This window comes from Apodemus sylvaticus, chromosome 16 (genome assembly GCF_947179515.1).
Source record: "Apodemus sylvaticus chromosome 16, mApoSyl1.1, whole genome shotgun sequence".
Classification (NCBI taxonomy): domain Eukaryota; kingdom Metazoa; phylum Chordata; class Mammalia; order Rodentia; family Muridae; genus Apodemus; species Apodemus sylvaticus.
Window position 1 is genome coordinate 9,663,260 of NC_067487.1, and position 15,286 is coordinate 9,678,545.

Here is a 15,286-nt window from a genome sequence, read left to right on the forward strand (position 1 = left end):
CACTGAGCTTTCTATTATATCCTTCCTTTTAAAGAAATATTGGGGAGACTGGTGTATAGCTAAGATACATCTTGCTTTTATTTCTTCTGTGTTTGTAACCTGTGTGTTGGAAGTATATTTCCTTCACTCTAGTAGGAATCTTGGAAACTTAATGAAAATATTTCACAATTCAGTTTTGAGTGTTTTTCCTTTAAATGAAAACCAGAATCTTTAGATTGTAAGCCCCCCCACACAATATTTTAATATACCTATAAGAAAACATATAAAAGATTAATTTGTTATCATTTCTTTTATTGCATCATCTCTTTTCTTATCAGCAGTATTCTAGACAGAACTAGCCTATTCCCAGTAAAAGAACACTCCAACAGTGTTGATTCTCTTTTTTACAAACAGGTCTTGCTGTCGCTAAGCCTTACTTGGTAACATTTCTGGAGCAAAACCAAGGGTCTTCGGGTGTGAAGAGACAAGCAGCAGCCGCCAGTCCTCCAGGTGTGTAGAAATGAGGGGTCAGGGGATAGTGAGACATCCGAAGATAAGAGAGGAAGCCAGGATCTACCACGAACATGGAGACATTTGTTGTGGTAGAAATTGTTTACAAGGTTGTTGCCTTTAAAGTCTTCTGCTATCATGAAAAGACATAACTCAGACATTTATAATGGTTAAGGTATTGAGCTTATATTTCCCCTTTGGTAAGCTCTGCTTATATTTAAGGAGCATGCAAAGTTCTTCATCTTTTTAAGTAGACATTATAATGTAAGACACAGGGGGATGCAACCCAAAGCTGGTTGGACTAAATCATTTACTTGCTGGCCATGAAGAACAGGCAGGCTGACGGAGAAAGAACTTTTCACCCTGAAGGGAGGCATTGGCTTACTCTGTTTTGGCTTGGAAGAATTTTAATCACTGCTTCTATTTCCTTAGGGTATTTAGGTCCATTTAAATGATATATATGATCTTGACTCAACTTCAATGAGTGGTGTCTAAGAAGAAAATTATGCATTTATTTTGGATTTTCCAATTTTATGAAGTACCAGCGTTTGAAGTATGACCGAATGATTCTTTGGATTTTCTTGGTGCCTGGTGTTAGAGCCTCCTTTTTCTTTTCCTTTTGATTTTGTTAATTTGGATGTTCTCTCTCTCTGACTTTTCCTTAGTTTGGATAAGGGTTTGTCCATCTTGTTGATTTTCTCAAAGAACCAACTCTTCATTCGTTGATTATTCCTGCCATATATCCTCTTGGGTATGTTTGCTTCTTTTTGTTATGGGGCTTACAGATGTGCTGTTAAGTTCATATAATGAATGAAATTTCCCCAATTTCTTTATGAAGGCACTAAGTGCTATGTCCTTTCTTCATAGGACTCCTTGACTTGTGTCCCCTGTAAGTTTGGGTGTGCTGTGCATTCATTTTCATTCAATTCTAGGAAGTCTTTTCATTTCTTTCTTACTTTCTGCCTTGACCCAATAGCCATCCAGTAAAGAGTTTTCAGTTTCCATGAGTTTGTAAACTTTCAGTTGTTATTGAAGTCTACCTCTAATCCATGGTGGTCTGATAGGATACAGGGAGGCATTTCAGTTTTCTTATATCTTTTAAATCTTGCTTTGTGACTGGATGTAGTTTTGGAGAAGATTCTGTAAGATGGTAAGAAAGTATATTCTTTTATGTTTGGGTGATGTGTTCTTTTGTATATATTTTAGGTACATTTGATTCATAACATCCGTTGGCTCTAATACTTCTGTGTTTTTGTCTGGATGGCATGTCAATTGGTAAGAGTGGGGTATTTAAGCCTCCCACTATTAATATGTGAGGGTCCATGTGTGATTTAAGCTTCAGTATAGTTTCTTTTGCAAATATGGGTGGCCTTGCAATTGGGACATAGATGTTGGGAATTGAGATGTCACCCTGGTGGATTTTCCCTTTGATGAGGATGAAGTGTCTTTCCCCATGTGTTTTAATTAATTTTGGTTGGAAGTCTTTTTTGTTATTATTATATATTAGAATAGCTATACCAACTTGCCTTTTGGGTCCATTTCCTTATAAACTCTTTTTCCAACACTTTGCTCTGATGTTGTGTGTATCTTTGATGTCAAGGTGTGTTTTTTAAGGTACCACACAAATGGATCCTGTTTTGCATTCATCTGTTTGCCTTTTTTCACTTATTGGAAAATTGATGTAATTGATATAGAGAGACATTAATGACCATTGTTTATGGTGATTAATTAATTCCTATTTGTTGTTAATTCCTATTTGTTGTTGTTTGTTGCCTGTGATTTTTAAAAAACACGCTTGTTTCTTTTCGGGTGCTCCACCTGCACATTGTGCTCCGAGATCAGTCACTGCTCGTCTTAGCTTTGCCATCAGCCATTTTTCCCAGGTACAGCAATCGCCCCACCCCCCACCCCAATGACTAGCTTTGCCAAGTCGCCAGGTGGCACCCTTCCTGAGCTGCCATTCAGGTTCCACCGACTAACCGCCCCTTTCTCCTCCTGCTCATCTTGATGCCATGGATGGAAAATGCTAGACAGTTTTGTTATTTTAAAAATAGCCAGATAGCTCACTGGCTGGGTGAAAAATTTCCTTCCCTAATCTTATCAATAAGCTCCCTCCATCTTCCTTGGCCCTGGCTTGCAACAGAGGCTGCAAACTCTAGGGGCCCCAAATCCTACATGTCTGTTGCTTCTTCCTTGCTCCAAAGCCTTTTCTGAAATCCTCCTTCTCTCCCTCTTCTCTTCCTCTTGGGTCCCAGAAGTTCCACCTTTCCCACCTTTGCTCAGCAGTTGAGTTATCCTTTATTGACAATCAAGAACCAATTAGGGAATTGTCACCTCCCTCTACAGCTCACCTTTTCAGTCCAAAAACAAAAAACAAAAAACAAAAACAAAACAAAACAAAACAAAAAAACTCAACCTCTTCTTCCGGATATACATTGAAAAAACCAAAGCAACTAAGTAAATTACACAGTATCAGGTACATGTGACATCCAGTCCTTCAGAAATCCAAGATGGTGGTTACCTGAGGATATGCGAAGCACAAAGCATAGCTTCTGAAATTTGACCACTTTCTAGAGACAGTTGAAACCTGGACAGTCCCCCATTTTTCAGAATCTAAGAACTTCTGTCTTCGGTCTTCTGGCCAAGGATCATGTATCTGAAAGACTTATGAAGAAATTTCAAGGGTCGCTGATGCTGTCTTGGCAATGAACACATTTCTAAACAGCAAGGTGTGAAACCCTTGTAAGACAGTAACTTCACACATATTTCCTTCCTAACAAATTCCAGAACATTCTTTCCTAACACCTTTACAGAACATATTTTTGTTAGTGAATGTCATTCCATCAAAGTGCTTTATGAATTAAAAAATATCTTCTAAAGTTTTTCCTGTCATATATTTAGTAATAAGGATTTAAGTGTACAATAAATTTTCTTTTTATTTTGATGATGATACAGTCACACACAATCACAATTGGCTTTCCCTTTCCAGGTAACACTACTTTATAACTTCATGGAGTCCAGCTATATCATATTTGTATTGTTTAATAGGGTTATTGTTGTTACTAATATGACCTGATAACTTACTTAGCTTTGGAAAATATGACATTATGTCTATCTTTTATTTGGTTCTACAGTTATTCCAATAGAAAAATAGATTAGTTCACCTACTATATTTCTTGACTTATGCTCAGTGCATTCAACTATTGAAATATACTCTAGATTTTCATTAATGGATAAATGTGTGAGTAAACATCTCTATTTTAAAGATAAGCATTCTAAGTATGATGAATGCTTCTCAGATTTTGTTCATATATCTACTCTTGCTCAACAGGAACAACAGGCAGTGAATTTAACAATCACAGCGAGGCCATTGATCACAACTCTCTAAGTATTCAATGCCAGAGAATTCATACAGGAGAGGAACCCTACTACTTTGAAGATTGTGGTAAGGCCCTTAGTTCTCACACAACACTTTCTATACGCCAGAGACGTTACATTGGAGACAAACCCTACAAGTGTAAAGAATGTCACAAAACCCTTAGCAGTCGCTCATCACTTTTAATACACCAGAAATATCATACTGACGAGAAAACTTACAAGTGTGAAAAATGTGGCAAAGGGTTTTTCCGTTCCTCAGATCTTCAGCATCATCAAAAGATTCATACTGGCGACAAACCATACAAATGTGAAGAGTGTCACAAGGCCTTTCTGCATCACTCCTATCTCAGGAAGCACCAGGCGGTTCACACTGGAGAGAAACCCTACAAGTGTGAGGAGTGTGGAAATTCATTTTACTATCCTGCAATGCTGAAGCAGCATCAAAGAATTCATTCTGGAGAGAAACCTGACAAGTGTGAAGAGTGTGGAAAAGTATTTTCCTCTGCTTTCTTCCTGAACCAGCATAAAGGAATTGATTCTGGAGAGAAAAGGTACAAGTGTCTAGAATGTGGCAAATCCTTCTGCTATCGTTCATATCTTAGGGAACATTCCAGAATGCATTCTGGAGAGTATCCCTACAAGTGTGAAGAGTGTGGCAAAGGGTTTTCCCGTTCTTCAAAGCTTCAGGAACACCAAACAATTCACACTGGAGTTAAACCATACAAGTGTGAAGAGTGTGGGAAATGTTTTTCCTCTTTTACATCCCTTAAGAGACATCAAATCATCCATTCTGAAGACACTCCCCATGAGTGCATAGAATGTGGCAAAAGGTTTTCTAGTTCCTCCCGCCTTCAGGAACATCAAAAAATTCATACTGAAGAGAAACCGTACAAATGTGAAGAATGTCACAAGGCCTTTCTTTACCACTCGTTTCTTAGGAGACACAAAGCAGTTCATACTAGAGAGAAACCCTACACGTGTGAGGAGTGTGGGAAATGTTTTTCTTCCTTTACATCCCTTAAAAGACACAAAATCCATTCCATTGACACTTCCCATGAGCGTGTATAATGTAGCAAAAGATTTTCTAGTTCTTATCTACAGGAGCATCTAGAAATTCATACTAGACAGAAGCCATACACATATGAAGACTGTCACTCCTTTCTTAGGAGACACAGGAAGTTCACACCGGAGAGAAACATGTGTGAAGAGTGGGTGAAATCATTTCCTCTTTTTCAGCCCTTCGAAGACAGCACATAATTCATTGGGAAGGCACAAGTGTGTGGAATGTTTAAAGCCTTTTGTATACTGTCTACCCTTGAGAAACACAAGTTTGTTCATTTTGGAGAGGAAGTGACCAATGTGGGAAAGCCTTGTCTTCTAATAGTTCCTTGTTTCAGCACAAGTTAAGTCCACTGGGGTGAAATCTTACTAGTTTGAAGAATATACCAAAATAATTTACCCTAATTTTCAACTGAAGAAACATAAAAAAAAAAAATTCAATGTCAAGAGAAACCATATAACTGTGGTCAATGGGGAGGAGGGAAGCCTTTTCCATTGACTATTATCTGATTCAGTATAAAATGGTTCATACTGGAGAGAAACACCAAAATTTGAAGAGTGCAGCAAAATGTTTTACTCTATGTTAGAGCTTACATTCCAAAATATTCATACTGTAGAAAAACCATACAAGTGTGAACAGTGTCTCATTGCATGACCTTATCTTTGTATACCTACTCAATTATTTTGAAATTTTAAATATCTAATATCCACCAGCAAAATGCTGAGAATGTGATCAGAGGACATTAGAGACATATCTTTGATATAATCTCCCACCATTCTAAAAACCAGTTTGATTGATAAATTTCTTTCTTCTCTGACTATCAGCATACCATTAAACTATTACCATGCTGTTACATTGTGGTTTAGGTTACCTGAATCTGAGTATTGGGCCATGGCGTGGTTACTGTTGGTTTTTTTTTTTTGCCGGGGGGGGGGGGGGGGGGGGGGGGGGGAAGTCACCCAAGTGCCTGTAGTAATATCTCTCATGGGTTTTGTAAGAAGCTCCATAAACTCACATTTCTCACCAAGATGGACTTTGGTGAAATGATCTGCACCGGTGCCTGCCAGCTTGCAGTGAGAAAGAATTAGTGAGATGCTGAAAGAACAGATCGTCGATCGTGTTTGCTTCCAGAATAGAGAATCTCTTATCTGCTTTCATTAAGAAAGGTGTGTGTGTCTGTGTGTCTGTGAGTGTGTGTCTCTGTGTGTGTGAGTGTGTGTCTGTGTGTGTCTGTGTCTATGTGTGTGTGTGTGTCTGTGTGTATGTGTGTGTGTCTGTGTGTGTGTCTGTGTGTCTGTGTGTGTGTGTCTTCTCTGTGTGTGTGTGTGTCTGTGTGTGTGTCTGTGTGTGTGTATGTGTGTCTGTGCCTATGTGTGTGTGTGTCTGTGTGTCTGTGTGTCTGTGTGTGTGTCTTGTCTCTGTGTGTGTGTGTGTCTGTGTGTATCTGTGTGTCTGTGTGTGTACCATCATCATTTTCATAGCAACAAATTCACATACTGTAATAAGGACCAAAGCTAAATGCACTCACTGAGCATAGATGATAGATTTGATTATTCTTGGGACCTAGGTAGAATATTAAAGCCAAGATGGAATATTAGGGCCTAGGTAAAATGTTAAGGCCTAGGAAACAGTTACCTGGCTAGCCTGCCATTATAGGAAATTTTCTAATGTAAAGATTGATTGAATATTCTGTTATATTCTCTGCTCTTGGAAGCCATTCACTGTCAAAGTCAGTAGCAGTGTTTTGTGAAGTTATCCACAATAAACTTGGACCTGAACGAACCATCCAGCAGCACTTCCTGTAGCTCTGTATAGGTTTTTGTGTTATTAGCTGCTCCCAGGATGGACCCCAATGTAAGAAATATAAAAAAAAAAAAACAACCAAAAAACCAAAAACAAAAAAACTAGTTAAAATAAGCCTTCTATTTTGAGTCATACTCGAGTAATGTTTAAGTCCCCAAGACCTCCCTGGGAACTGACATCTTACTTGACAGAAAGACATACAAGTGGGTAACTGACATTTTACTTGCCAAGTTAAGACATGAATTTAGACAAGTCCCATCCTGGTAGACAAGTTAAGACATGAATGTTAGACCTGGAATGCCCCCAACCAATGGGAGCAGGATAAGTGCACAGCAAAGACATGTTCCTAAGGAAAGCCCCTATCCCTAAATCCTGATGGTGAAATGAATTGGCAAAGATGTTTGCAGATTTGGTTAAAAATCCTGTAATATACAGACTCCATGTCATTGTTCTGTTCCCATAACTGGACCATGGCCCTGTTCAATTGGCCCTTGGGTATATGATCAATAAACAATCCTTGTATGTAAGGATGGTGTTCTGTGGTTTGTGAGGGATTCCTGGCCCCGTTATCAGATGCCTGGTGGACAGCTATGAAACACTCTATGTATGCCGTTCTTCCCTGACTCTGGAGACGTAGAGCCAGCAGCGCCTCTGACTTTCTCATGTGGGTTCTTTCGTTTGCCAGGGTGAAGTAAAGACAGAATCTTTACTCTTGTGCACTGTGGCTGTAAAATTCAGTGCTACCACAGGGTAGTCCTCTGTGACGGCTGCTTTCCTAGGTGTGAAGCTTCGTATGTCTGCTGTCATGAGTGTAAAGTAGAAAATGTTCTTCCCTGTAGACTGCCTGCGGCTACATGTGAACTGGGTTGCCTGAAAGAGAATTTTGAGGTTAAGGCGAGAGAGATTTGAGTCAAGGCGGTAATTCTGGTCAAGACTGACTTTAATATTCTTAAGGCATGTTATATAGTCATGGGGGAATCGACCACCCCTCCCAGAAGTCGGTCACATCAAAGGCGGGGCTGTGAATCTTCTTTGGCTCTAAGTCTCAGCGGGTCGCCTGCCTTCAGACTGGCGAGTCTGTGTTGGGAGTCAGGTGAAACCGCTTTGGGGCAGTGTTGGCAGTCGAGGTGAGGCGCCTTATTGTTCACAGGAACAAAGGCCAGAGGTAGCCCATTGGAAGAGTTGGGAGTTGCCAGCCAGCTTAGTTGTGGAGGAAGAGACACTTCCCCAGCTGTGAACCGTGGGAGTACAATAAGGAAGGTGAGCCTCCCAGTGCAATAGTGGCCTGATCGTTGTGGCAGTAACCAATCATTTTCTCATTGGATTTAAAGCTCAGCCCACACGCTGTAACTGATAACCGGTGGCATTAATGAGGGGATGATACGGTGTCCGGGGACGTGATAAGCCCTGGGGAAAATTCTTATAAGTGGGCATAGTAAGTAAATGAAGGCAAGTTCTTTTCAGTTTTTTTTTCTATCTTTTTTTTTTCTTTTCTACCCTTTTTTTCTTTTCAGGCACCTCTTAAAATCTGCCAGAAAATATGAACTGTGTGGGTAGAGGGACAATAATACACAAACTCACAATTGGTCAAATTGTAGAGAATAGTACCCTATGGATACACTGACCAAAGTGAGACACCTATGTCACACCCCTAATGCCAAAACTCAGGGATCCCTGAGGGAGAAATGACAGGGAGATTGTCAGAGCCAGATGTGAGATGTCTACAGTGAAACAGCATTGGCCAGAAATGTCACAACCATTGCCTGCATGAATCCACTGTGGCTAATAAGTATGTGGACACGTGCAGAAAATAGAACAACTCACAAAGCATGCATGCACTACATGAAGGCCTTGTTATGCCACACCCTGAGTGAAGCAGCTATTGACAATTGATAGGTCCTGTGGGAGGCAGTCAGTGTGAGAGGCATCCGGGTTCCAGACCATTGTCCTAAATCCCTACACATAGAGCAAGCAATAGATCAAATTAAGAAAAGCCCATGAAGTTGAGAAGATAAAATGCTTTTATGGATAAGAATTAATAGATGAAGGAATGAGGAGACTCAGTGAAAACGTGCTTTACAAGTGTTCCCTGGAAACAAAAATCAATTTCAAAACAGTGGGTTGGGATATATACACTCTGGACGTGCTTTAGCAATGATTACAGCACATGACTCTGGCTGTCATAGAGGTTACAGGGACAGCATCTTCTTGGGAAGGCATCATGAGGGAGCAGGTGGGAAGACTCTCAGAAGGGTCAGATGCTGGGGACTACAGAGCCCTGCGTCCGTGTAACATCATGGAAAAGACAGGGATGGCTTCGCAGAGATGACATGCAGCCAGACTCACGTAGCATCTTCCACTCGGCTTTGCTGGATAAGACAGAATATGCAGTCGAGTGAATTAGACAACATATCATGTTGGGGGGTTTGCTTTGTTTTGTTTTGTTTTGTTTTAGAAAACAGTTTATTATTGCGTAAATGTCATGCGCACAACAGAGAAAACCCAGAGAAATGAACAGACCTTTAGATGTTGAAGAAAGTGTGTCAGATTCAGACTTAAATCCTTTCCCTGTCCATAACAATAAAAGGCTGCTGTGTTGAAAGCTTCTGGTTTTTTGTTTTGTTTCTGTTTGCTTGTTTGTTTTAAATAGCTAAGAATGCCTAGCAGTGCATATAGAACAAAGATCAGGCTTGCTGTATTCATGTGAATCAGTGTTTTCTTCGTGAGCAGAGTCTCTGTACACCTAGTCACCAATTTCTTGAGAAACACAGAGACAGATGTCATTACAAAGGGAAATGACCTTTATGGACATAGATCTGTTCTAAAAGAGAACAATTTGTCAGAGCTGTAGTCTGTGAGGGAAGCTTCTCAAAGGGCCAACATAAGGGGAAGAGTGCAGCAGAAACTCTCTTTTTAAAATTCAAAGGCTATTGCTTAAAGTGTTGACAATAGAAAGTAGGATCACACACCACAATTAGCAAGACATGAAGAGTGCCCAGCCAATAACCTTCTGTACACTTAATATGGACATTCAGAAAAAAATCGGAGTCATTCATATTGGATTTAAGACTGTCTCTATTGAATATGTTTCATGTATTTGTGCTCCAACAAATCCAAAATCCGTGATGGAGTTGGGACCTAAAAATCAGCTATCTTTTGTCCTCTTTCACAACTGCAAGGCAGCCTGCTCAGCCTTAGCATGTGCTAGGCCTTGGGAATTCATAGACATTTACAAGATATATGAGACCCTCCCTGCTGAAGGTTATATAAACAGGACTGTAGGTGAGACCCCCTCATTAGAGGAGCTTCCTGCATAGCATTCCGTGAGCTCCAGTCCTGGAATGCCCCTGATTTCTTACCTAGCTCCAGTGAGGTCTTTAGTAGTGCTCCTGCTGCTGAAGTCCTCCCTGTTCCCGACTCATCCCTCTATCACACTCCTGTCAGCAACCCCAATACTAACTCACTACCTCATGAAGATAGGCACTTGGGTGGAAATTTGACTGCTTCTAGAGACAGCTCTGATGTCTTCTTCAGTCAGAGAAAGAGTCAGTCTTTCTCTTCTACATTGAAAAAAAAATCACAGAACAGGGTGTCTTTCTAATTGCTGTGAGACAACCCATGAGGAAGTTTTCTTTCCTGCTTTGTTAAAGAGCTGAACAGTGCTCTGCAGGGAGCCCCAGGCAGGCAGGCGTGGTCCTGAGTGGGAGCAGACTGTAAACACCTTGATCCAAAATTGAGGCACAAAGTTATAACTGGGAATGCCATGGCGTTCTTTAACCTCATTGCCCACCTCCAGTGACACACCTCATGCAACAAGACCACACCTCCTAATCCTTCCCCAACAGTTCCACCAACTGGCGCCCAATCATTCACTTGTAAGAAGCTATAATGTGCTATTCTCATTGTAAACCACAGTGACTTTAAAGTTACAGAAAATGTTAAATCTGCTGTAATTGTAAGGGAGACCTGCTCCAGTAAAGGGCAGTGTGGAACTCTGTACTGAGCCAACATGAAGTGTGCCCTGACCCAAGAGCGCTTCCATGGAAAGTCTCTCGTAAGGAAGTGCAGTTTCATTTGAAAGGTGAGATCCCATTGTAGGTCTTCATGCTCAAAACCACACCTCTGGGTAAGTCTCTCTTGGGTCAGCATCCAGAGATCATGGAAACTTTGTGATGGGTCCTGACATTATGCCAACATGGGAGTAGGACTTGACAGCACTGGCCACAGTGTCCAGATTTTGTAGCCTATAGGGTGCAAACATGTAGGTCAAAAAGGAACCTTTCAGCATTCTTGAAGAGAAGTGCTTCTGATGCAATTTCTGGGATGTACAGGGTCCCTCCAACAGTCCTTGTGGGGTCACTTTACATGGGACATCCAGATCCTATGAATTTATGAATAAAGCCATAGAGATGGGGTTTGGGGTTGGCAAATTCTTGGTACAAAATTCATTTTGTTCAGGGCCTCAGATGTGAGATATGCAATGTTATAGGAACTGACTATTTCTCCTGTACTGACATGTTCCTTTTTTGCTATTTTTCCATACTAGATTGCTTCCATGCCCCCAATTTTCATATATATGTAAATATATATATACATAAATTGTATATGCATATATAGAATTTTTTCCTCATATAATTATACATATATATGTATGTACATATATATACATATATATACATACATACATACATATATATACATATATATATATGAGGAAAAATCATTTATATATTCTGACTTGGGTGAACTGAGAGAAGTTCAAGGCAGATTCTCTTTTTTTTTTTTTTTTTTTTTTTTGGTTTTTTTCGAGACAGGGTTTCTCTGTGTAGCCTTGGCTGCCCTGGAACTCACTCTGTAGACCAGGATGGCCTTGAAATCAGAAATCTGCCTGCCTCTGCCTCCCAAGTGCTGGGATTAAAGGAGTGCGCCACCACTGCCCAGCCAAGGCAGATACTCTTGACTTTCAAAATATTGTCCCATAGCAACAATTTCAGCACCAGAAAAGCCAAACCTAATTGCACCAGATAAATCAAACCTGTGCATAGGGAATTCCAATAGTAGATGATGTGTACATTATACACATCTGTGTAATCCCAGGAACTGTGCATCCTTCTTCCTGGGTGAGGGACAGGGGAGATATGCTCATAAGTTCTGGGAATACCTCATGATTAATACTCACCTGATTTGTGGAAACCCAGGGAAAATTTGCAGCCATTCTGGTAAAGCTCTCACAAAAACTAACTCTCTTACATAAACTAATGGAATGTATTCTGAGAGATCTTTTTTTGTTTGTTTGTTTGTTTGTTTTGTTTTTTCGAGACAGGGTTTCTCTGTATAGCCCTGGCTGTCCTGGAACTCACTCTGTGGACCAGGCTGGCCTTGAACTCAGAAATCCGCCTGCCTCTGCCTCCCAAGTACTGGGATTAAAGGCGTGAGCCACCACCACCCGGCCTGAGAGATCTTTGGTAGTAAACAACAGAAAGCAGGACTTCAGCTTTGTTCAATGATTTAGATAATCTGTGTGTTTGTTGACCAGCTTCCTATAAGTTATGGATTCCAATATTCACATAACAAACTCTTTTTCCTGCCATGGCTTCTGATCTGTGTATGGCTTGCAGTTGATTTTTAGAAGAGCCATTGCACGGGGCTTTCACTCCAGAGTGGTGGCCCCTAGGCCTTGTGATCTCCTGTGAATGAATAATTGATCATTGTTATGTAAGATTCACGGGGTTGTTCTTCTATTGAGGTTTGGTTTTGCTGTGCATTGTAATGCTAAATGCGGGCCTCCCAGACCTCAACATCCTTCCTTGGGAATTTCGGAAGCTCAGCAGGACCTCAACTGGAAAACAGTCCTGGTAAACCTGGCATTCTTTTTTTTTTTTTTAATTAAATGTTTTCTTCATTTACATCCCAAATGTTGCCTCCACTCCCTGTCCGCCCCCCCAGCAGTCTGCACCCCAGTCCTCTTGCCCTTCTCCTCTGAGAGGGTGCTCCCCACCCACTGCACCTCCCTTTCCTGAGGCATAAAGTCTCTACAGGATTGGGTGAGTCCTCTCCCACTGAAACCAGAGAAGGGAGTCCTCTGCTACCTTTGTGCCAGTGACCTAAGACCTGCCTGTGTATGCTCTTTGGTGGTGGCTTAATCTCTGGGAGATCCCTGCGCTCCAGGTTAGTTGGAATGGTTAGTCTTTCTGTGGTGTTGCCATCCCCTTCTGCTCCTTTAGTCTTCCCCCAACTCTTCCATAGGGGTTCCTGGCCTCAGTCCAATGACTGGCGTAACTATCTGCGTCTGTCTCAGTCAACTGCAGTAGAACCTCTCAGAGGACAGACATGGTAGTCTCCTGTCTGCAGTCTCCTGTCTGCAAGTATAACATACTATCATCAGTAATAGTGCCAGGGTTTGGTGCCCACCCATGGGATGGACCCCAATTTGGGCCAGTCACTGGTTCGTCTTTCCTTCTGTACTTTTTTTTTTTAGACAGGACCAATTCTGGGTCATCCTTCCTTCCACTGGTGGGCCCTGCTGGAGGTGGTTTCTTCAGGTTCCATCTCCCTACTGTTGGGCATTTGGGCTAATGTCACCCCCATTGGGTCTATGGAGCTTCACAAATCCCAGGTCTTTGGGACTTTCTACCCCTACCCCAGAAGTCAGATATTTCCATTCCTTTGTCTTACAGAATCTTTTCAGTTTCATGAGGTCCCGTTTATCAATTATCAATTGTTGATTTTAGAGCTGGAGCCATTGGTTTTCCCTTCAGGAAATTTTCCTCTGTGCCAATGTGCTCGAGGCTGTTTCACAATTTCTCTTCTATTAGATAAAGTGTATCTGGAGGTCCTTGATCCACATGGACTTGAGCTTTGTGGCAAGGTAAGAAATATGGACCTATTTTCATTCTTCTACTTGTAAACATCCAGTTAGACCAGCGCCATTTTGTTGATGATGCTGTCTTTCTTCCATTGTGTGGTTTTGCCTGCTTTGTCAAAAAACAAGTGTCCGTAGGTGTGTGGGTTTACAATTATGGAATGCTTCACAAATTTAAGTGTCATCTTTTTGAGGGGCCATGCTAAAATCATTCCACTTTTAGTATAAGTGTTGCCAAAGCCAGCACCAAAACTGGCATTCTTATCATGACTGCTTGCTTATGTAATGGTTCCCCTGAAACAACTCTAGATCAGATATGAAGTTTTGATATGCCAGAATAGACTTGCTAAAAGGCCTTTTGTGTAATACTCAACAGAATTATTCTGCAAAACTCCCAGGCAGTGAGTCCCTCAGAAGCTGATTCCCCTGCTGCTTTTGCTAAAGCACATCACATCTTGCAGGGTCTCTTTTTCTTACCATCCTGGTAACTCAGTAAACTGAGATCTATTCGCAAGGTGTCAATACAGGAGGACAAGGCACACTCATGGATATGTAGTCCAAAGCCTCCTCCATTCTAGGCTAGGGCTTTGCCCCTAAGGAAGCTCCCTATCTGTTTTTCCACTTTTGATTTAGAAACAGTCCTCATAGTTTCCCTACCTGCTTTGGATTCAGGAGCCTTCGGCCACAGTCTCCAGAGCAGCTGGAAGCATACGGAACGGCACCCAAGGGGCTTGCAAAATTAATCTTAAACAGATAATGCTCACCCCACATTAGGTTATGACTGCTGGTATTAAAAGCAAAACTGCGGACCTGTTATTTCCCTCTGGCCTCTTTTTAGGGACAGTCCCACTACATGCCCCTAGCTCTCCCAGAACTAGAGTTTCCTCTGTCTCTGCCTCCCAAGTAACTGAAGGCATATGGCTTCATTGTTTTTCAAGCTTTAGTAACATTTTATAATACATAGATTGGAGATAGATTTCTCATCATCTTGTTGATGAGAAACGGCCTGTAAATTTAACAAACATCATGTGGAAAGGCTTGATTCACAAAAAATCTTCTCTGATGCATCTGGATATTTCTGTTTGTTTTTGTTTGGTTTGTTTTTTTTTTTGAGACGGGTTTCACTGGGTAGCCCTGGCGGGCCTGGGACTCACTATGTAAACAAGGCTAGTCCGGAATTCACAGAGTTTGCTTTTAATGTGCCGGATTAAAGGTGAGTACCACCACCTCAGGCTGTGAATCCTGAATGTTAAAAGCAGTCTGACTTCTGTTTCTGCTCTCCATCCTGTGAGGAAAACTTTATTTTGTGCTAGGCACCCACTCTAAATTACTAAAAGATAAGCTCCTAGCAACTTCCGTCCTCCAGATATTAAGATGCTTCTGAAATGATTAATGCTTGCTCTGGTTCCTGCAAACTAGCGTATTGCCACTTAGCTGGTAGCGAGGCTACCAGTGAATTCCTCAAATAGCTGTAAATTCTACGGAAATGAAACAGCTATGAAGTTTGCCATTAATAACCCCTTCCCCTTTAAGCTGGGCCACAGGAACTGAGGAAAGCGGCATCTTACATAAACATTCGTCTCATTAGAACTGGACACAGTTCGTGGTCTCCATGCTTCCTAACTAGGTGACACTACTTTGCAGACAGACTTCAGTGTAGAAACCCAGGACCATTTAGAACAACTTGCTCTCCC

General features: G+C 41.3%; 1 protein-coding gene across 7 annotated transcripts in view; it reads left to right on the plus strand.

The window, feature by feature from the left end:
• LOC127666491 (zinc finger protein 595-like) overlaps nucleotides 1-5,863 on the plus strand; it is a 29,653-nt gene extending 23,790 nt beyond the window's left edge. For 5 of the 7 annotated variants that reach the window (XM_052159334.1, XM_052159333.1, XM_052159332.1 and 2 more), the window contains 2 exons: nucleotides 394-489; nucleotides 3,821-5,863. In XM_052159334.1, coding sequence (XP_052015294.1) covers nucleotides 394-489; nucleotides 3,821-4,935 — 1,211 coding nt within the window. In that variant the 3' untranslated portion in view covers nucleotides 4,936-5,863. Of the gene's footprint in view, nucleotides 1-393; nucleotides 490-1,695; nucleotides 1,765-3,820 lie in introns of those variants that run through there. The other 2 variants (XM_052159337.1, XM_052159338.1) reach the window with 2 other exon arrangements.
• The last annotated feature ends 9,423 nt before the right edge of the window (nucleotides 5,864-15,286 follow it).